Raw genomic sequence first — 22420 nt, forward strand, 5'->3', positions numbered from 1 at the left:
ACTTGGCAACAAGACAAAACTCACCAAATACAAAAAAAAAAAAAAAAAAAAAAAATGGAATAACCCCCTGTAACTTATCAGTTTATCATGTTTAAAAGTTAGAACTCAACAATAACACAAATGGCAGAAACCCTACGAAATCCTGGAAATTGAAAATGTGCAATTGCACCATTCATGGGTCAAAGAAGAAATAAAAAGAAATTAATGGAAATGAAGACACAACATACTCAAACTTACGGGACACTTTGAAAGCAGTGCTCAGAGGACTTGGGCTATGTTTCAAATACAGCGTTCCCACTGTAATAACGCTGAGGGACGATTTTCAGCCCCTAACTCCTAGCTCTCCTCTGTTGAAAGACAACATGCCTGAACTGCTCATATGCGCCTAATGCTGCATAAATCCAGGTTGGGACCATGCCGTTTAGATAGTACAATGAATTACTGTAATATCAAATATAACCAAAAGTTAGCATTTCCGCCTTGTGTTACCCATCCCTTCAAACTCTCCTTCAGTTATTGTGACTGTCTGCAAAAAGCAGCATGTTCTTCATGTCCCCTTCCTCAACCTACCCTCAAACCCTCAAGTAGAGTCCCATCATTTCATCCACCCCTTTTAGCAAGTAGAACAAGCCCTGGGCCACTGATGCCATCTGGTGGTAGGTTCAGGAACTGTTTAACTCAACTTTTCCAAAGAGCAGCATCATTTGAACCTGCCACGGATAGCACTTGCTTTTACCAGGATTCTTTTGTTTGCTTTTCCTTCTTCAGTTCTGCTTTATTTACTCAACTGGATAAAAATCAGTTTTACTTATGGCATCAGAGTTCCAGAATAATCTTAAGTACATTTGACGCTTTAAAAAAGTTACCGTCTAGCCTTGGAGATATGCCATCACAGACCTTTCACAACGTGGATTAGGAGACTTTCTATTGTTAATGCACTCCTGAAGGAATACTAATGCATGAAGGACCTCGAGGACTAGCACAGGGTCAGCTGCCTCCTTCCAGGGCAGAGCCCTCCCCAGAAGAAACACTGCCATCGCCTGCCCCACAGCACATGCCAAGAGGACCAAGATGAAGATCCAGGCCTTCCCATTCCCAAACTGGTCATCAGCCCGCTGTGCTGCAGACTCCAGACTCTTGAACAGCTTCTCTCTGTTTTTCCATTCGTCACAGTTAGTTACATTATTTTGAGGGCAGGGTGCATGACTACATCCTGTACCATGCGTGCCCTCTCCACTACTCAGCACTGTTTTGTTGTCTCCTACTGCACTGGGACCAGAGTGTGCCCTGGTCCAGGGCAGATCCCACTATATCCCATTATAACAGTAGCTGAGACTAGAGTGTGCCCTGGTGCAGGGTAGATCTCACCATACGTCATTAATACAGTAGTTTTTCAGGCGGCCATGCCTCCGCCTGAGAAACCCCATTTTACAAGCAGAATTTACTCCATTTTGAGCACAAATGCAGAGACAGGAGGACTCTGCACCTTGGCAAACATGTAAATAACACCCCCTGGATAGCACCACCAGCACAGACAAATCAATCAATCAATCAATCAATAAAGGATATAGATAAAGAAATGTTACCCCTAGGAGTCCACACAATGATAGTCTATCAAATTATCCAAGTACATTGGGACAAAATGAGCACACATGGCACATTAAAATCTTATCAAGCTCTGGTGAGATAGCTCAGTGCCTAAAGATACTTGCTGCCAAATTCAACAACCTGCATTTGATCTCCAAGACCCACACGTTAGAGGGAGAGAACCAACTCCCACATGGAGCAGGCATGTGCATTTGTGTTCTCTCTCTCTCTCTCTCTCTCTCTCTCTCTCTCTCTCTCTCTCTCTCTCTCTCTCATAAATGCAACAAAAGACTATCAGAAAAGCCAGGCCCAAGAATTTATCAAACAAAACAGATAAATGGACGCCATAAAGAAAAGCATGTTCCCAGAAACTGTGGGGAGTCCCAATATATTACTGCACAAATGAGGATTTCCTCTTTGGGTTTCCTAATCTTACTAAAAAAAGAATTTAGAAACAGACTTGAAGTGTGATAGCAATTTTATTGGAAATCAAGAGGGCTCAGGCTGTGAATCGTGGGAGCTACCTGGAAGAAGACTGTAAAGAAGAAAGAAAGAAAGCCACATTTGTAAGCAGCCACATGGTGACAGGGGCATGGGTTGCTTCCGGGAAAGAATGAGAAAGCCTGGAGAATCAGGAAAGTCATGTTTAAGCTTTAGAAGTAACTAAGTAACTCAGAAAAGTGGGCAAGCTCCGCTATGCTAGGGAGCTCTGCAAGCATCTATGCTGAGGGTGGGGTTCCCGGAAGGATAACTACATTTTCCTTATTATATATGAAAGGGATAATTATTCCTCCCATCTCCTTAGCAACAGGTCTATCAGCTTCCCCCAGGGCCACTCTTTGCAAGGTGATTGACAGGTCCAGATGGATTAACTCTTCAGGAAGGAGACAGTGAGCACATGGGGATGTCTTGTCTCCACCCAGGGCCAAAGGTACATTTTTTTGGCCAGGACAAAATTGCTTTACCTTACTAAGCCTCAATAGAGCTTTTACATCCACCCTCAATGGTTCCCAACACTGCTCTAACATCTCCCGCCCCCAGTAGACTCTAAAGTGATTTAGAAGACGGGTAGAGACTAGAGAATAGAAAGAACTCATTTTCACCATGAAAATCAAGAGATCCAGAAGGGCTCACTGTCTAGACTGGACTTTCAATCACACCTTCATGCATTCCTCCCAGGGCAGAAGTTAGAAGAGACAAGGGCCCTGCGCTCCCATATGGCACTCCTGGCATCTGAACCAAGGGCATTTACACTTCTAGCTAAGAGTCCTCTACACTAAACTGCCTATCCTATTTCTCTATCCCATCTCCTCATCAAGGCCACTTAACACTGAAGGGTTATTACTACCACTGACCTGTCACCTAATCATCACCTGGGTCCATGGACCAGGAGACAGAGCTCCAGAATTCTTGTGGCCTACTCCTTTGACTGACCTGATTCTGCGCCTCAGCTTCCACACTCCCCACACTTCACATGGCCAACTCGACTTTATGTTGAAGTTCAGCTCAACTCTGACCTGATTCAAACCTCTGGCTTATCTGATTTCCCGGCACCTGAAACAAACAACTACAGAGATGCTCTGTGCTTCTGTAGCCACCTGTTTTCGCCTTTCAGTAAGGCATTTGGAACTCCTCGAAGAGCTACAACCTCGTAACTCTTTAGCAGTCATTCTGTAACCCATACATACAGATGTACTTACCGAATGGTATATAATGTGTCATCTCAGAGTCAAGAGTAACTAAGACTGGTATAAGAGCCTGTTTGAACTGGGGAGCTAGCTAAGTTGGCAAAGCACTTGGCTGTGCAAGCATGAAGGATCTGAGTTCACTCCCCAGAACCCATGTTAAATAAAACAAAAACAAAAACAAAAACAAAAACAAAAACAAAAAATAGGCTCGGTAGTGCATGTTTACTATCCCAGGGCTGGGGGGGTGGGGGGGCAGGCAGAGACCTGTCTCTGTGGTTCACCAGCCATCCAGTCTTACCTACCTCCAGACCACGGAGACTGTCCCAAAATCTACAGCAGACAGCACCCAGAGAACACTTTAAGACCAGAGGGTCTCCACATTCGTGTGCATGTACCTGTGCACAGAGAACCTGTGTCTGCCTGGGCCAGCAATCAAGGGAAACAGATTACTTGTAGCTTCTAAATTTACTGTTATTAAATTAACTCTGACATTGTAGAATGACTAATGTGTGTGTTTCTGACGGTACTTGCTGAAAACCTAGAACATTTTCACCTATTATACATAAAAGTTTTTCTGCTTAGGAAGCTTACCTGCCATTAGGTAACAGTATCTCTAGAGAGAACATTGCCAGTAACTGTTACATTGTAACTTTGGGGACACAATCCATTCAGAAATGAGTCTACTTCATTACCTCCTTGGGTTTTTTTTTTTTTAATTATTATTATTACTCTTGTTGCTGCTTTTGAGACTGGTGTCTTACCCAGGCTCCCACTGTGTGTACAGCCCCCTTTTTAAAAAGATCTAATCAATCCTGCCTAAACAAAACAGGACGGAAAAACTGTAGCACAGAAACTAATCTTGAAGAAACTGTTTAGTACCAGATGCATTACAACTAGGCGGGTTTGTCAAATGAAGAGGCCCCTTCATTTGACAAATCCAGGAGGCAGAGGCAGGCGCTGACTCAAAAATCAAAAGAAAACAAATAACAAGAGTTTAAGTTAGCTTTGCTCCTTTATCATAAAACAGTCCTCAACCTCAAGCTCCAGGAAGGTAACTATAAACAAAGCACAGTTATTAATGATTACAAGTTACACTGTAAGCCCAGTGACTACTTTGCACACACATAGCAATTTCTACAGTCCTGTCTTACAAGGTGAAAAAAAAAAAATACATATATATATATATATATATATATATATATATATATATATATAGCTTAGCAAGTTAAGAAATTAGCTCAGGATGGGGTCTCACAGAAAAAACTACGGATTCCCAAGATTCTAACTCCACCCCTTCAGGGTAGAACCTCCTAACAGGTGTGCACAAGACTTTACATGGCTTAAGGCTCTCCTCAGGGCTCTGAAGTCAACGGGGCATGAAAGCAACTCTACCTTCGTGGCCATTTCATGTTAGTGCTTAAAAAAAGAAAAACACTACACAACGAAAAGAAAAGGGGAGTAGCCAGGAGCTTCTGACTTTGGTGGTCAGCTCAGGGTAGCCCCAGACACCTCCCTCTCGGCTAATTCAAAGTGCACTGCAAGAGGCGGTGCCACCATCTTGATAGAACGCCAGTCCAGTCTCCTGCTTGTGGCTGGCACTCGGGGTGCAAACTTTTCGCTGTAAACTCGGTTTATTGTTGTTGTTTTTTCAAAGTGACGCTACAAAGTAACAGGTTTCATTAGGGCATTTGTACGCAAGCCTATCCCAGCGCCTGGCTCCCAGTCCCCTCCCACTTCCTCCCTCCAAATACGCCTGCGCTCGCGCGCTCGCAGCCAGCTCGCGTGCAAAGTCGGTTTACGAGCGAAGCCCCGGTCCCCAAAGTTCTGCGACCGTGCAGAGGGGGATGGGCTCAGCCGCTCCCGGGAGCGCGGCGCGGGAGGTCAACGGGTGGAGCGCGCGCTGCGGGCGGCCTGCGGTCGCTGCGCAGGGCGGTTGGCCCCGCGCCGCCCTGCGTGTCCCCGCTGCGTGCCGAGCCCCGTCCCCGTCCTTGTCCCCGTCCCCGTCCTTGTCCCCGTCCCCGTCCCCGTCCCCGCGGGCTGCGGACCCTGCCGGGCAGGGCACGACGGCGCGGCTGCTCCTCGGGCCGGCCCGGACGGAGCTCGGCGAGCCACTTACTGAAGAACAGGCGGTAGTCCTCCGAGTGGGGACGGCCGCGCTCCTCCGTGCGGTACAGGGACATGACGCGACGCGGAGCGCGGGCGGCGGCCCCCACGCGCCACCCTCGGCCGACGCTCAGCAACGGCAACAGCGCGCGCATGGCGGACGGACGGAACCGATCGGCGCCGGGTCGGAACCGGGGCCGGCGCGGCCGCGCCACGGCGCCCCCTGCCGCTGGGAGCCGGCACTGCTTCCCGATTGACGTCCAGTCCCACCCTCTTCTGACTCCCTGGTACTGCCAGCCTGCCAACCGGCGCGCTCTATTGTCCATGTGCGCCCTGAGAGCCTCACCCTAAGAATTCATCACCCGTCAGCCACTCACACACTGTCGATAGCTAGGATCAAGCTTTCATTGCTTTGATGTTGAATGGGCTGCACGGCTCTAGAAACTGCTCAAAGACTGTCCAAACCAGGACACGAGAGGACACACACACACACACACACACACACACACACACACACACACACACACACACACACAAGACTATAACACATGATTGAACCTCCTTCTGAAGACCTTTGACACAGACTTAGCCAAAATCTTTAACTCACTCAAGAGCCACCTCCTGCACGAGGCCCTTTAATATTTAACCCAAGTAGAGGTAACTTCGAACTTCACAGCAACTGCAAACATCACACCTGTTTATTCAGCTAACAGCTGGAGCTATGGTACTGCAAAAGGAACAAGTGACAGGGACACAAATGTCATTTTCCTTCTCTGTGAACCATTTTTTGGGGGGTGGGGAGGACCCTCATTGCAAAGGTCTACAAGAACCCTACCAGTTTCTACTCAACTGTGAGCAGGGTTCTTGTCCTCACCAACTGGGCACGAGGGTTCTTTCTGCCACTAAATTGCAACAGAATTAAAACAAGTTTTACTCAGGTCCCAGAAAGAACTTTCTTAGAGATATCACCAGCCACTTAGACCCTGCTCAACCTGTAGACCCTAAAATAGTTTTTACAACACTGGTGGCTTTGTAATGTGTCAATTTAAGCCGAAATGTCCTAAACAACTTTTATCACTAAACAATTGTCCCTAAAAAGGAAGGGAAGCATTTCCTTTGTGCATGTATCTCATTGATTTATATAATTTTGTTGCTTGTGTATAAAAAAGAAAGCTAAATTTTCAGTTAAAGCTCAAAGATTGTCTATTTGAGCAAGACAAATCCTACTGAAAAAAGGCTTTGTGCTGTTTAATGGTCTACATTCTTGAAATTAACATCAACCTCCCCAAGAATGTGATTTGGAGACATACTTATTTCTTTGTGGCATTAAAAGCATTGGCTTGTTTGTGAAACACGTAAATTTTGATCTTTTATTTTCTATAGTTTACTGAAATACTTGTGTATCAAAATTAAATATATGATATATGGTATGAAAACAAGGTTGGCTTACTGTATAACTTTATAATACAAATTTCTGAAGATGTTTACTTATAATACTTGCCCGTTTCCCTCGGAAATCTATGGGGCCTCTTGTAGTAAATCAGTACTTATCCCTAGCATAGGAATGGACTTTGGGAGCCCCTTCCACATAGAGGAATACTCCCTCAGCCTAGACTCACAGGGGTGGGCCTAGGTCCTATCCCAAAGAATATGACACTCTGAAGACCCCCCCATGCAAGACCTCACCGTCCCTGGGGAGCAAAATTGGTATGGAATAGGTAGGGTGTTAGTGCGTGGTAGGGGAGGAGAGGAGGGAGAGGGAACTGGGATTGGCATGTAAAACAAGCTTGTTTCTAATTTAAGTTCAAAAAATGGAGAAAAGAAAAAGAAAAACTCTAAAGATAAAAAAAAATACTTGCCCATTTCAAATGTAGACATTTAGGGCCTACCATTGAATCTCCTCCCTGGAGATTATCATGTAGCAAGTATGAATATTAATTCTGAACTCTAGGATTTGACAGGATGGAGGACAAAGACAAATGTACAAAAGCTCTTGAACACATTTCCAGAATTTACAAACAAAATACAAAACTAGTAGGGTTTGGATGGTTGGTTTTTGTCTTTTGAGACAGTCTCACCTCTTCCAAGATGTGTCCAGCAGATAGCCAAGATTAGGAGACAACTGTAACATGGAAAGTGCAGGACTCTGAATAAGACACTTGAATAAACAAAATCACCAGGCTGTTAACATCAAAGTCAATTTTCAAGGTTTTCAGATTTTCGGATAAGTAGCTTTCATTTCCTACAGTATATGTGAAGCAGATGCTATTGGTTTTCCAACTAAAAGGAAGTGAAGGTGGTCCAAGTAAGAGGCCATCTGTGCTTTAGGCTGTAGAGCTGAGTTGGCAGGGTACCCACCACCCCACACAAGGCCCAGATGATGCTATCATGAGCTCCAGATGCCAGATCAGGAGCTGCAGAATCACAAATGATTACCTTACTGGGTTTAGGTCTTGTTGTGGTCCCATCATTCCTAGCTATGAACTTATTTCTCTGTCGTGACCCAGCATGTCTCAGCCTTAGTCCATGAGGTTCTTCTACCTGAGTGGCCACCACTATTTATGGCAGCCAGAGCCTGGGACCCAAAATATTCCATAACAGAGATATTCGGTCCCCCACATTTCTCTCTATCAGACTTTGTACTACGGTATATTAGAAGTATGTAACTGAAGGGACTAGCTCCCCTTTTGGCAGCCATAACAGCCGAACACGTGCTTGCCATAACTGTCTTTGCTAGCCATCCGCCATGGTGGGTGGGTCAAAGACCCGAGCTAACATGGGGTTAGCTCGTTAAACTACAATAAAGCCTCATGCAATTTGCATCAAGCTTTCGCCTCCATTCTGTGATTGGGGTGGCCGAGGTCCTGGGCTAAGATTCTGGAAGCCTCAGCTTTCCGAGGGTCTTACATAACTAATTTTTCACATGGTCTCATAAGAGATTGACCTAGCTCCAGCAGATATTTTGTGCTTAGACTTTGAACACTACTGGAACTTTGGGTACTATACAAAATATGATAAGTTGTGTTTCCCTTATAAAGTGAAAATGAGAGTTTTCTGGGATAAAGGTGGCATATCATGATTTCAAAGTTATGTTTGGCTGACATGTTGACAGAATGGATTTGTGATTATCTGTCTGCACTGTCAGCTTAACTAGATTTTGGATCACCTAAAAGACTCACCTCTAATCATGACTGTGAGGCTGTTTGCAGAGAGGTTTAACTGGAGAGGGAAAAACCTAACCTGAATGTGGATGGGCGGGAGTCTTGAGCTGAATAAAAAAGACAAAGAAGAAAGTGAGTTGAGCATTAGCATTCTTCTCCCTCTGCTTGCTGACACCAGACACAAGATGACCAGATGCCTCCCACTATTGACGCCATGTCTTGCTCACCATGACAGATTGTACCCTCAACCAGTGAGCCAAAACACAAAAAACAAGAGTCCTGCCCTCCTAAAGTTGCTTTTGTCACATATTTTCCCCCACACGACCAAGAAATGTGTCTAATTGTTGTGAAATAATCTTCTTGTACATTGTGATGATGTATCTTTGCCAAGGCACCTTCTGATTGATTTAATAAAGAGCTGAGCACCTTCTGATTGGTTTAATAAAGAGCTGAGCACCTTCTGATTGGTTTAATAAAGAGCTGGATAGCCAGTGGCTAGGCAGGAAGAGGTTAGGTGGGACTTGCAGACAGAGAGAAAGGTATTGGGACTGAATCTAGGTGCAGGAGAGACACCCGAGGACACAGAGAGGAAACAGGAGGTACAAGATGGAAGAGAGGGAAAAAAAGCCATTGAGGCAAAATGTAGATTAATATAAAAGGGTTAATTTAGCTAGTTAGGAACAAACCTAAGCAAAGGCCAAGCTTTCTTAATAAGTTTCCCCGTCATTATTTGTGAGCTGGAAACCCAAAGAAAGATCCATCTACATCTATATACAACCAAAATCTCAATTGTTCTGTGAACATAAAACTGCTCTTAAGGGCTTATTTTAAAGAAGGCCACACAACTAAACAATGATAGTAAAAGACATATCTCAAAAATGTAGAATAATTTTTCTATTCTTCTCTTCCTACCTTTTCTCATCTTCCTTTTTCTGCTGCTGCTTCAAACAGGTCCTCACTATGTAGTGTAGGCTGGCCTCAGCACCCCACTCCTGGTATTAGCACTAGCAAATATAGGCAAATATAGTAATTTAAATTTAGAATGTTTCATTCTTTTTCCATTGCTAGTTGCTATGTCTTGCATTATCCTTTAGTAATTACCATTGTAGTGGTATTTGGTTTCTAATCTAACAAATAAAGCTTGCCTGAAGATCAGAATGCAGAGGTAAGCCACTAGTTAGCCACACATACACTAAGCCATAGAGGGTAGGCAGTAGTGGCCAAACCTTTCATCTTAGCACTGGGGAGACACAGACAGATGGATTTCTGTGAGTTCAAGGCCACCTTGGGCTACCTACATGAGACTGAATCAGTCTAAAAGAGAAACAGAGCTCATGCCATTGATTCCAGCACTTGGGAAAACACACCTATAATCCCAGCACTAGAGAAAAATATCAGTGCAGTCTCAGGGAGTTTGAGGTTTGGTGGAGAGCATTGCAATCTGCAGTCACTCTGAGGACAGGATCAACCCCTTTGGTCTGAGCATTGGTAGATGTGAGAACTGCTGCTTTGCTTTTCTGCTCTTCAGTTTGACCCCAATATCTCCTTTTGGATTTTTATTATTCCTGCTACACACCATTCTTTTGCCTCCTAACTAATAGCTTCTGTCACTATACTGTCAGATAACCTGCTTATGACATACTTGTTTGCAACTCAGATTGGCTTTCTTGACTACCAGTCTATCTATATCTATATATGTCTACTTCTCTATATATAGATATAGATATGGATATAGATACGGATATAGATATAGATGATGTAGATAGTATTGCAGCCTAGACTAACTCATAGGATTCACAAATACTACAGTAGACTTTGTTGTGTCCCTTTTGTAAATGCTACTTCTTTATAAAAGCGAATAAAAATAAATATGAAATATTTTTTAAATCTAAGTTTACTGTCCAGCCCCTTAGAATTGTAAACACCAACAACTGGAATGGGGCATAGACTCCTCCTCCTATACATCCAAAATACTTTGATAAGAGTGGTCAACAGCTCAGTAGAGAATAATTAAAGATGAAAAGAATACAAAATAAAAAGCAACCCTATTAATGCTTTGGTTTCCTAAAAAGTGTCATGCTGAAAGATCAAATGATTTGTCCTTTGATTATCTTTTATAAATTTTTTCCTTATGCAAAAAAAAGATTTTGATCTAACTTTCCTGCAACAGTTGGCCCAAGAAACAGACTGATCCAGCAAATGGGAACAGGTTGAAGGATGAGAGATTAGTTTAATTCTCCCTGTCTGGGGAAAGAAAAGCAGGTGTTAACACTTTGAAATTCTTGCTGGAGTGATTTTTTCTAGGTAAAAACAAGCCTGTGTCTGGAGGCTCATTCACCTCTTAAAAACTGAAGAGGACAGACAAGTTACAAGTTACTTTTATGCAAATCCCAGTGATTTGCAGAAGGGACTTGGTATTAGGCACTCAGCCTTTCTGGCTCCTCACTAAATTGGCCATAATAACATTTATCCATCATACAAGAGTCACATACGAGCTAAGTACATATTGTTAAGTGGCATGAGGAAAACAAAGTTTTCCTTGATTAAGTATTATGACTGCTTTTAGGCTAAACTAAGCATGAGAAATTTCAGCCCCAATGTCACATTATAAATTCCTTATAATATTATAAATATAGAAACCATAGTGATACTCTAATCCAATTCAAGGGTTGAGCCAGTAATTGGTAATAATAGGTCCTGAACAAAATCTAATAAGACAGCCCATCTTTTCTGCCCACTTTGTAGATTTTTCCCCTTAGGCCTGGAGCAATGGTAATTAACTTAGTTTTTTAAATGATTTAACTATAGAACTTCTATTTTTTCCTTTCTTATACATATTCTAAGTACATGAAAGATTGGGTTTCAAATTGGATTGGGTTCTAAAATAACTCTGGATTCTAAAGGCACTTCTGTCAAATAAATTTTATGTAATCCATTATCAGAAATTGTGGATTTATATCAAACCTCATGCTAACCTCCAAAAGAATCTCACCCTCCATACCTGAAATGGTTTAGTATGGCTTAAGAATTTCAATTGTTGACTTTTGTGATGAGAAGGCGAAAATGAAATAGCTGATTAAAAACAAACAAACAAAAAAAACCGGTAATTTTCATTTGCTTTTCCCTATCCTCTATTCAAGCCTCCTTCATTCATTTGACTAACATTTATTTAAAAAAATACTAATGGTCAGCAGTAAGACAGGAATGGTATTTAAAACAATGGAAAAGTAAGAGGAAGAAGAGGAGGAGGGCGAGGAGGAGAGGAGGAGGAGGGAGAGGAGGAGGAGGAGGAGGGCGAGGAGGAGGAGGAGGAGGGCGAGAAGGAGGAGGAGGAGAGGGAGGAGGAGGAGGGAGGAGGAGCGGAGGGAGGAGGAGGAGGAGAGGAGGAGGGCGAGGAGGAGAGGAGGAGGAGAGGAGGAGGAGGAGGAGGAGGAAGGAGGAGGGGGGAGGAGGAGGAGCGAGGGAGAGGAGGGGAGGAGGAGGAGGAGAGGGAGGGGAGGAGGAGCGAGGAGGAGAGGAGGCGAGGAGGAGGAGGAGGAGGAAGAGGAGGAGGAGGAGGAGGGCGAGGAGGAGGGAGGAGGAGGAGGGCGAGGAGGAGGAGGAGGAGGGCGAGGAGGAGGAGGAGGAGGGCGAGGAGGGGAGGAGGAGGAGGAGGAGAGAGAGGAGGAGGGCGAGGAGGGGCGAGGAGGAGGAGGAGAGGAGGAGGAGGAGGAGGAGGAGGAGAAGGAGGAGGAAGAGGAGGAGAAGGAGGAGAAGAAGGAGGAAGAGCGAGGAGGAAAAGGAGAAGAAGGAGGAAGAGGGGGAGGAGAAGAAGGAGAAGGAGGAGGAAGAGGAGGAGAAGGAAAAGGAGAAGAAGGAGGAAGGAGGAGGAGTTGGAGGAGGAGGAGGAGGAGGAGGAGGAGGAGAAGAAGAAGAAGAAGAAGAAGAAGAAGAAGAAGAAGAAGAAGAAGAAGAAGAAGAAGAAGAAGAAGAAGAAGAAGCAGTAGCAGCCTAATTCTGGGCATGAATCTGAAGGAACTGAAATCAGTTTGTTGAAGAGGCACCTGTGCTCCTAAGTTTACAACTTTAGCAAGGTTCATAATAGCCATGATTTTGAACCAACATAAAGGTCCATATACAGAAAAAGAAGAAATACTGCAATACTGCCCACAGATAAAGTCTGATGATTGCAGCATTAAACAAATAACCACTTCAGCCTATAGCTATAAAACTGAAATAAGTGTCACTGTGGAAAGTACAGGAGCTGTGACAGAATAGCTGTGAGACCCACTTTGGACTAAGAATGGAGGCTTTTGTAGAGACATGACACTCCAGGAGACAGCCAATTGAAAGGCAGCCATGGGAGAGAGAAGAAACAAAGGTCCAAAAGCAAAATATTCATCTGAGAAGTAGTTCCTGCTGAAAAAAATTGTGACAATAAATATGTATTGCCTCAGCTTGGATTTTCCAGGGAGAAGATGATGCTGAGACAGGATTGCTTCCAAGGGAGCATGCTTGTAAACAACACCTGAGGAAAGAAGAATGAAGAATGCAGATTTGGCAGGGGTGGGGTGTTTAACAGCAACACAGATCCCAAACCAGCTTTGATTGACTGTCAGTGAGCATTAGGGGTAACACTGATTGCTGCGGGGACCCTGGGGCAGAGAGAAACCGGTCCAGTGGGACCAAAAGTCTCCCCTCTGTAATAGTCTTTTCCTGGAATTGTCTTCCAGGCTAGGTTATCAGTTACAACAAAAGTTTCTGAGAATGGATTTCAGTTCCCAGCACCCATGTCAGGCAGCACACAACGGCCTGGAGCTCCAGTTCCAGGGACTCCAGGGACCACTCTTGGCTCCCATAGGCACTTCACTTATAGGCACACACACTGAAAAATAAAAATATTTTTTTTTAAAAAGTGCATAGATGCTCGCAATTTCAAGTTTTCAAAGAAATTTAAAGCTTCTCAACTGATTTATTCTTCATGTGTTGTTAGTTTATTACAAAGGAAGAAACTGAAGCCTGAAGTCACTGATTGTTCATTTAATATACATTTATGTGATGCTTACTAGGAGCTAATATTGACAGATCAGATACTATGTCAGAAGTTACCTTGATCACGAAACAGGCCTAATTTTCTGCTCCCTCATATTGCCTGTAGCTGACGATATATCCCCATATGCAGAAATGGCACCAGTATTTCTCATCCAATGTGTCTCAGGAGCTAGGTGTGCTGCATCAGGAAGGGAAACGTCACTCTCCTCCCCTTGAACAGCCTGGAACTTGATTGCAGTGGCACAAGTCAAGTTGTAGGAGTGCTAAGAGGAGATGTGCTTTGTGAACTACAACACTCACTCTTAAAACTTTAAAGATTTTTCTTTTAATATTATTTGTGTTGAGAATTTTACATAAATATACATATGTTTTTATCTTTATTACAATATACACACAGATTTTATTTGTATTTTATAATACACACACACACACACACATGTATATATGTAGTTTTTTGAGACAGGGTTTCTCTGAGTGTAACCCTAGATGGTCCTGGAACTTGCTCTTGGAGATCAGGCTGGCCTCAGACTCACAGAGATCTGCCTGCCTCTGCCTCCCGAGTGCTGGAATTAAAGGTGTGCACCACCACTGCCCAACTTATACATACAATATATGTTTATCATATTCATCCCAATATGTTTCCTAACTCCTCCCAGGTCAACCACTGCCTCTATAACCTCCCCTCCCCATTTTAGTATCCTTAAAAACATAACTCATCAACTCCATCTTGTGAGACCTGTTAACCCCTAGGTATGGGGTCATCCACTGGAGCATAGCTGACCTATCTCCTCCCCGCAAAAGCCATGAGTTGTTCATAGCTTCTCAGTTAGGGGTTGGGGCACATGAACTCCGTCCTACTCTTGTGTTGGAAGGTTGGCTGCCTTGACATATGCAGGCAAACACAACAGCCATGAGTTCATGCATGCTTTGGTCCGGTCTTTCCTTTCTTCCTCCCCAACCTGTGGCTCTTAGTCTTTCCACCACTCCTTCCACAATGGTCCCCTGAGCCTTGGAGAGGGTGTGTGATACAGATGCCCTATTTGTGGCTGAGCACTCCATGGCCATGCATTTGCACTTTGACCAGCTGTGAACTTTTGCATTAACCACCACTAACTACCATGGATTGCACAAAGAGACTTCTCTGATGGAGTCCGAGAGTTGCAATAGTCTATGGGGAGAGAGACATGAATTCAAAGGGCAGTTTGATAGTGTGTTTATTTATGAGAATAATAGTAGTAGATTCTACTCACGTGTAGATAGATTCTCACCCCTGCGGTGTGTGACTTCTCCAACCATGGGTTCTTGGCCAGATTTGCAGTGCTTCCTCCTAGGGAGAGGGCCTTAAATCCAATCAGAAAGTGACTGGTTACTGTCCTGGTTGACTTTTTTCACACCTAATTCCTCAGTTAGGGGTCAGAGCACAAGCTAGAGTCATCTGGGAAGAGGAGCCTCAACTGAAAAAAAAAAAAAAAAAAACATCTTCATCAGGTTGCCTGAAGGCAAGTGTGTAGTGCCTTTTCTTCATTAATTATTGAGGAAGGAGGACTCAGTCTACTGTGAGTGGTACCAACCCTGGGAAGGTAGACCTAAAAGTACCCTGAACAAGCCATGGAGTGAGCCACTAGGAAGCACTCCTCCATGGCTTCTGCTTCAGTTCTTGCCTACAAATTCCTGGCTCGAGTTTCTGCTCCAACTTCCCTCAGTGATGACCTGAGAGCAGTAAGCAAAAATAAGCCCATTCCTTCCCAATTTGCTTTTGCTCACGGTGTTTTAGCACAGAAATAGAAAGCAAACTAAGATAGTTACCCCCAAAGCATTTATGCTACTACTGTACCCATGGGCGTATCTCACCGTGTTGGTTCATAGCTGAGGAGGGCTGATGGTGATTTTCTACCTCCTCCAGCATCACGCACAGCACCTTCTAGTATAAGAACAGCAGTGGGAGGAAGCTTCCTGGTCAGTTCCAGCTTGACGTTTCTCCACGCCCTGTCACCATTGTGTGTGGTGTCTTCAGCAAGCAATAGGGTCACTCCAGGTAGCCCTGGTTTTTCTAGGACTAACTATGAAGATCAAGCTGGCCTTGAACTCTCAGAGATCCACCTGCCTCTGCCTCCTGAGTGCTGGGGTGAAAAGGGTGTGCCACTAACCGAACCAACAATAGGAGTCTTACTATCAAGTTCTTGTGGGAAACCAAGAACAATGGCCATAGCCTGTATTTGTTTTGGGGGTACCTGGAACAGCCCTGACCAACCACTCAGAGAATATCCCAACCTGGCCCTGGAACTTTTATATGGCAAGTTGTGTGAAACCTTGCTCTTAATGTAAGCAGTGCATATTCTGGGCTTGTAAGGCTTCCATTTTTTGAGGGTGCCCACGCTCAGCCACATGGAAATACCACACTGTAAGGCCAAGGTAGCAAGTCCCTACCGATTTCTGCTCTGCTCTGCCAACTTCAGCCACCACCTAACGACAGCTGCAAATCTTGAGCTTGAATCCTGCAGGCCAGCCTTTTGACATTCTATGCCAAAGCAAGTTAACCAGGACACTGTGTTGAAGAAAATCCATAAATGTATTGAAGATTGCATCAACCAACAAGGTTTTCACTCCTCGAGTCTCATTGACCTCTCCCATGTATCTTTGAGGTTCGAAATGACAGCATGTTTGGCTGTAACTCAACAATGAGTTCAGCAATGTGACGTAGACAAAAGGACATGAGTAGACGGTACCACAAGGGGAAGTGTAAGGTAAGCTGGCACACTTGGGGTTGGGCTCTGTAGCATTCTCATCTTCATGGGAAGAGTGGGCTTTCAATACTGATCCAAGGAATTAGTGGGTGACATACATGTCTACCCCAACTAAACCCCACCTAGAAGTGCAAATGCTCAGCTAACCTGCACTTGCTTATGAAATAATATTGTTATTGTGGTTGGATTTGGGGGTGATTTGGTTTTCAGTAATGATTAACTAACACACTAAACATCTTTTAAAAAAACACATATATCCACTGCATTCACCAGACACACATGTGGCACAGACAGATGTGCAGGCAAAATATTCTTAAACTAAAATAGCAAAAATAAAAAATTGAAAACATATGTCTACTAAAGATAAGCAAAGAATACTCTGTATTAGTACATGGAAACTGTCATTTATCCCTTGAAAGATCAGACTTCTTACAGTCATAATTTATCCATCAGTGAATTTGTACCTTGGAGAGTGTGACTAGATTTAGCTGGTGTGTAACACCTACCTTGTGTTCACTCAAATTCATTTAGTGTCTTTACTTGTAAAAAGGGAATACCATGGAAGCCTTGGAAGAAATTAGCAAAGGTAGTCCACAAAGTTAGTAAGAATGCTTTTGCTACAAGCAACAGAAATGCAAAGCAAACTAACCTAAGCAAAACCAGAAATTAGTTGAAAACACAATCTGATATAACTGAGGACAATATTTAAAAAGTGAACTATGAAGACACTGCCACTTAGTAAAAATATTTGAAACTCAGCTCATTAAATAACTCCAGGTCTTTTTTCCTCTTCTTCTTTTGTGTGTGTGTGTGTGTGTATGTTTATATGTGTGCATATGTGTATGTGTATATGCATGTGTGTGCAGATGTCTCTGTGTGTTCATGTGTGCCTGTGTATGTATTTGTTTATATGTGTGTGCACATGTTTGCCTGTGTATGTACTTGTTTATATGTGTGTGTTTATGTGCAGGTGTGCCTCTGAGTGTATGCATGTGTGTGTCTCTGTGTGTGTGTGTGCATGAGTGAGTGTGTGTGTGTGTGTGTGTGTGTGTGTGTGTGTGTGTGTCTGTGTCTGTGTCTGTGTGTCTGTGTGTCTGTGTGTCTGTGTGTCTGTGTGTGTCTGTGTGTGTAGGACAGAGGTTGATATTGAATGTCTTCTTTGATAGCTCTTCACTTTAATTTTTGAGACCACATCTCTCATTGAATCTGATGCTCATTGATTCAGCTAGTCTAGGTTGTCAATGAGCTCCAGGGCTGCATCTACCTCTGCCACCACTCCCAGAGCTAGTTTACAAGTTAACACCACAGTACCTGGCTTTTGTATGGTGCTGGGAATGTGAACTTGCCCCCACGCCATGTGGCCAGCAGTTTACCAGCTGAACCATTTCTGAACCTTTCTCCAGATCTGTCTTATAAACTGATTTCTCTTAAAGTGTCAGTGATTCTTCTTCAGCAACTTCCTCAGTGAGGCAGAACCTAAGTTTCTCATGGCTCCCAATGTTGACATTTTGTCCTTGCTTTCATCATATTCTTTCCAACTACAATCTCAGTTTTCAGTGACGGACTGGAATTATCTGTTTGTGTTGAGCAACTTCTCTTGAACCAGTCGCGTCCAATGGTCTGAAAAAGGAGCAGCACATGGTGTTGTTGTTGTTGTTGTTGTTGGTGGTGGTGGTGGTGGTAGTGTTGTTGTTGTTGTTGTTGTTGTTGGTGGTGGTGGTGGTGGTGGTGGTGGTGTTGCTGTTGGTGTTGTTGTTGTTGTTGTTGTTGTTGGTGGTGGTGGTGGTGGTGGTGTTTTTGTTGTTGTTGTTGGTGGTGGTGGTGGTGGTATCACAGTAGATCTTACTGGAAAGGGGTACCACACCACAAAAGGGAATCATAATGTTGTAGTGCATAGTAGATGGCCAGCATATGTGCATGCTATAAAGCACAGCAACTAATTTGTGGTAAATGTGCAAAGTGCTATAGCATTTATTATAATGATACGGAACACATTATCTAATCATCATTTAACCATATGACTAATTCATAAACCCAGGATGGCAGAGCAGTCTAATAGCATAATCTACTGACACTCACTTTGAACCCAAGTATTATGAAACCCACCAGCAGAATTTCTTGGCAACACATATTTTGGACAAATCAGTAAAACCTTGGAACTTCTGGTTTTCTGAGAACTCCTGATCAAAATCTCTTTTGTAGTCTTAAGCCCTTTTATCATGCAATGAGTGAAATTAACAGCAGTGTTACACTAAATAACACCAACATCTCCATGTCTCCACCTCATAAGGTAAATTATATATCTTAAATATATAACTATTTAAATGGAAAGGAAAAGTTCCTTTTTGTGGGGTGTAGCCAGTGAGATGGCTCAGTGGGTAACATCAGTTGCTGCCAAATGTGATACCCTGAGTTTGGTCTCTGAAACCAATATGGCTGAAGGAAAGAATGAACTCTGGCAAGTTGTTCTCTTACCTTCTCATGAAGAGTGGTACACAAGAAATATAGAGAAAAAATTAATTTATAAGATCCTATGATGGGGTATGTCTTTCTGTATATATGTTTCTCTTGTTGGTTGATGAATAAAACACTGTTTGGCCAATAGAGGCAGGAAGATAGGCAGGACTAGGAGAGGAGGAGAATTCTGGGAAAGGTAGGTAGAGGAAGACCCAGAGGGACGCCATGTAGCTGCCAAAGGAGAAACAGGTCTGGACTTTCTCCACATGGAAAGACCACATGGAAAATCTTAGATTAATAGAAATGGGTTAATAATTAAGACAGAGCTAGCCAATAAGAAGCCCAAGCCATTGGCCAACAGTTTATTTTTATTTTTTTCTTTCCCATCTCAATTTTTTTTATTCTTTTATTAGTTCAAATTAGGAACAAGCTTACTTCACATGTCAATCCCTTCTCCCTCTCCCTCCCCTCCCCGCCAACATCCCACCTGCCCCTAGCCTTCCCACCTCCACTCCTCTCCCCAGGCAGGGTAAGGCCCTCAAAATGGGCTCCCCAAAGTCTACCACATCACCCTGCGGCCAACAGTTTATAATTAATATATGTCTCTGTGTGCTTATTTGGAGCTGAAAGGGCAGAAGGATCTGGCAGGACAAGAAACTCCAACAACACTCCTACATGCCCAACCATCAAAGTAGAGAGTAATGAAAAAGTCTTTAAGCTACCAGACTGTATACATGCCTCATTGATCTCTTAGGACAGCAGTGGGTGTTACAAAGCACAAACAGCTTTTACATCACATCATCTCCTGGGAAAACATTTGTTACTCTGGCTGCCCTTTCAAGGAGAGCAAAGAAAAGCTAATTCTCTGGTCAGGTCACTGGTGACCCAAGAGCCAATTTCTCACCCTGGAATTCACACTGTGAGTTGGGTAGAGCTTTCTCCTGCATGTAGAGTTGCCATAGATGCTGCTTTGTTTATAGAACCTCTAGCAAGTTTTAAGTAGTTAAGATTGTGTGCTATCAATTTCTCTATTTAAAGTCATACCCTCCCTACAGGACTAGACAGGAGCCCAATCTCATTTCTTCCCTGGTCATCTCAAAACAGTAATGGAAGTAATAAAGACTTGAGTCCAGGACTGCATGAAGCCATGTTCCACCCATCACAGAAGGAAGAAACCTGAGAAAGTCTTAAAAGCATCCAAGTCCTTGGTTTCAGTTATTAAAATCCTAGGAGCAGGGTCAGATGTGGTGGTGCACACCTTTCATCTCAGCGCTTGGGAGACACAGGCAGGTAGAACCTCTACAAGTTCAGGGACACCCTGTCTCAAATAAATAAAAGTTAAATTAAATTTAAAAAATTCTGGGATCAGCCCTAACTTCACCTTTCTGCCAGGAGATTTTGCCTTTGCTCTGGAATTTCTATTCATCCTCTCAACACACACACTTTACTCTTCAACTTTACCTGTCCTCCTGTCACTTGCAATGGTGACTTCTCATTTCCCAAACAAATCACTCCCCACTCTCTTTGACTCAAAACACCCTGAAGGTTCAGAAGAGTCAGCTCCAGCTCTTGTCACCTGCCACACTGAGAACCTGGAATCACACACAGACACACACACAGACACACACACAGACACACACACACACACACACACACACACACACACACACGACTGCTCAAGAATGAATCCTAACCTTGTCACCTGACTACAGTCACCCTTGATTCCAGAGTGAACTCCTGAGCTTTGGGACTTGGTGTCAGTGTCATGTATTTATTTCCCTATCAGCACTGGACTCATCCCTCATTTCCTTTCCTTCTCTCTCTTCTTCTTTGATGACCTACGCTTCGTGGAGAAGTTCTCATTATGGTCCTAACTCTTCTACTCTTTAACCATTTTTGGCTAAGCACTTTCTCCCCAGAGACCTAAAGTATACATACATGTAGTGGTCATTACTACAGGTATGGGCGGGGTTGATATCTCACTACCCATACATGCATGCACGCACACATACATATATAAGTGTAGCGATATCTTGTGTATACTCTAACAAATAAAGCTTGTCTGAAGATCAGAGGATAGAGCTAGCCACTAGTTAGCTATAGAGGTCTGAAAGTCTGTACAGACAGACAGGAAGTGATATGGCTGGATGGAGAGAGGAAGTGATAAGGCTGGAGGAGACAGGAACTCAAGTCATTTTTTTCAGCTGGGAAGTTATCGAGGGAAGGTGTGGCTGTGGCATGTCTCTCTGATCTTTCAACGTTTTCCCTTTTATCTGACTCCAGGCTTTTATTATTAAGACCTATTAGAACTTGTGCTACACACACAAATACACACACACACACACACACACACACACACACACACACACACACACACGAATTTATATATATATATATATATATATACATATATATATATGTACATAAATTAATTATTTTTTCTGTTAAAAGTCCCAGTGAGAAGAAAATGAATAATTGATACTCTCTCTGGAGCCCAAGTCTTTTCAGGGACAAATTGAGCAAGGATAGAGCAACTCTGTGTGTGGAAGTTTGTACTTGTCTGTTATAGGAAGGAGAAAAAAAGATGGACATGGAATGGTGTTCCTGTCCGTTGCTATTGCAGACACCAATGGGTGCCTCCTTCACAACTCATTTTGTTCTTATAATCTGCAAGCCATGACTGCCATCTCTCCCACTGACTTCTGCAGAACTGGAAAGTAGGAGGGGCTAAGTGTACCAATGCATGTGAAAACCAGACCTATTCATTCTGTCTCTGGCATGCTGTCCTCAGGAGTGACTAACAGTCTGCTCCATAAAGGACTATCTCATGTTTCACTGCAGAAATCTCTGGGTGCTGTGTGCTGGTATGGCATCTCCTCTTTTCCAATTACGGGCAATCAGAATGCTCACAGGAAACTTCCACCCGCATCAGAAGCACCACTTTCTTGAGAGGCAATATAGAATTCCATCCAGAAAAAGAGTCATTTATGCATTGAATCCTCAAGCTGTACCTGTAACAAAGTAGACCCTTGATAAAAAATTTAGCAAGAAATGCAGGAAATCTTTTGAGATATAATTTTTAATGTTATAAATAAGTCCAGCATAGACAGTGTAGCTTCAAGATTATTATAGGCAGCGTGGTCCTTTGGGGGCTTCAGACTCACTTCAGATTTGATAAAAATTGCAGAACCTTTTTCTAAGAAAGTGCATAATACTACTGCAAAGTTTACAAGTCCAAGAAGTCTCTGACTCTGTCAGATTTAGGTACTGAGCTTTATTAAAGGAGTACATCGAGTAACATGGAAAAATGTTCCCAAGCAATGGAAATGCTTAAAATCTAATTTGTGTTCAGACAGTCTCATGAATTCTCCCCAACCTACTGTCAAGAATCAATTAAATTAGGTGCTCCTTAAATCAGCCCATTAAAAGAGGAAAGGAGTGCATTGTAAAAACATAAATATTTCCTTCCCATATACTTCTATTGCTTGTCCAAATCTAGAAGATTCCTGTCACGTTTCTATTTCTACACTGGATGTCTATCAAGACATTTGGTACTAATGACTCTGTTAAAGGAACATTTTGCCATCTGACTCTGAGCATTAACATGTGCTGTATTTGTTGCTGGTTTTGCTGGTTTTGCTTTTGAAAA

General features: G+C 43.3%; 1 protein-coding gene and 1 long non-coding RNA gene across 5 annotated transcripts in view; both read right to left on the reverse strand.

Moving 5' to 3' along the window:
- The window catches only part of LOC100756805 (inorganic pyrophosphatase 2, mitochondrial), an 82209-nt gene extending 73627 nt beyond the window's left edge, over positions 1-8582 (reverse strand). The window contains exon 1 of one of the 4 annotated variants that reach the window (XM_027395745.1): positions 8558-8582. In XM_027395745.1, coding sequence (XP_027251546.1) covers positions 8558-8567 — 10 coding nt within the window. In that variant the 5' untranslated portion in view covers positions 8568-8582. Of the gene's footprint in view, positions 1-5391; positions 5582-8557 lie in introns of those variants that run through there. The other 3 variants (XM_027395743.2, XM_035450905.1, XM_027395744.2) reach the window with 3 other exon arrangements.
- Positions 8583-12900: 4318 nt separating this feature from the next.
- Positions 12901-22205, reverse strand: LOC113833498. Its single transcript, XR_004771736.1, has 4 exons — positions 21682-22205; positions 14821-15024; positions 13628-13833; positions 12901-13046 (listed from the first exon to the last, which is right to left on the reverse strand). It is a non-coding gene; the product is annotated as an uncharacterized LOC113833498 (long non-coding RNA).
- Positions 22206-22420: the final 215 nt, after the last annotated feature.

Source organism: Cricetulus griseus (genome assembly GCF_003668045.3).
Source record: "Cricetulus griseus strain 17A/GY chromosome 1 unlocalized genomic scaffold, alternate assembly CriGri-PICRH-1.0 chr1_0, whole genome shotgun sequence".
NCBI classification, from domain to species: Eukaryota; Metazoa; Chordata; class Mammalia; order Rodentia; family Cricetidae; genus Cricetulus; species Cricetulus griseus.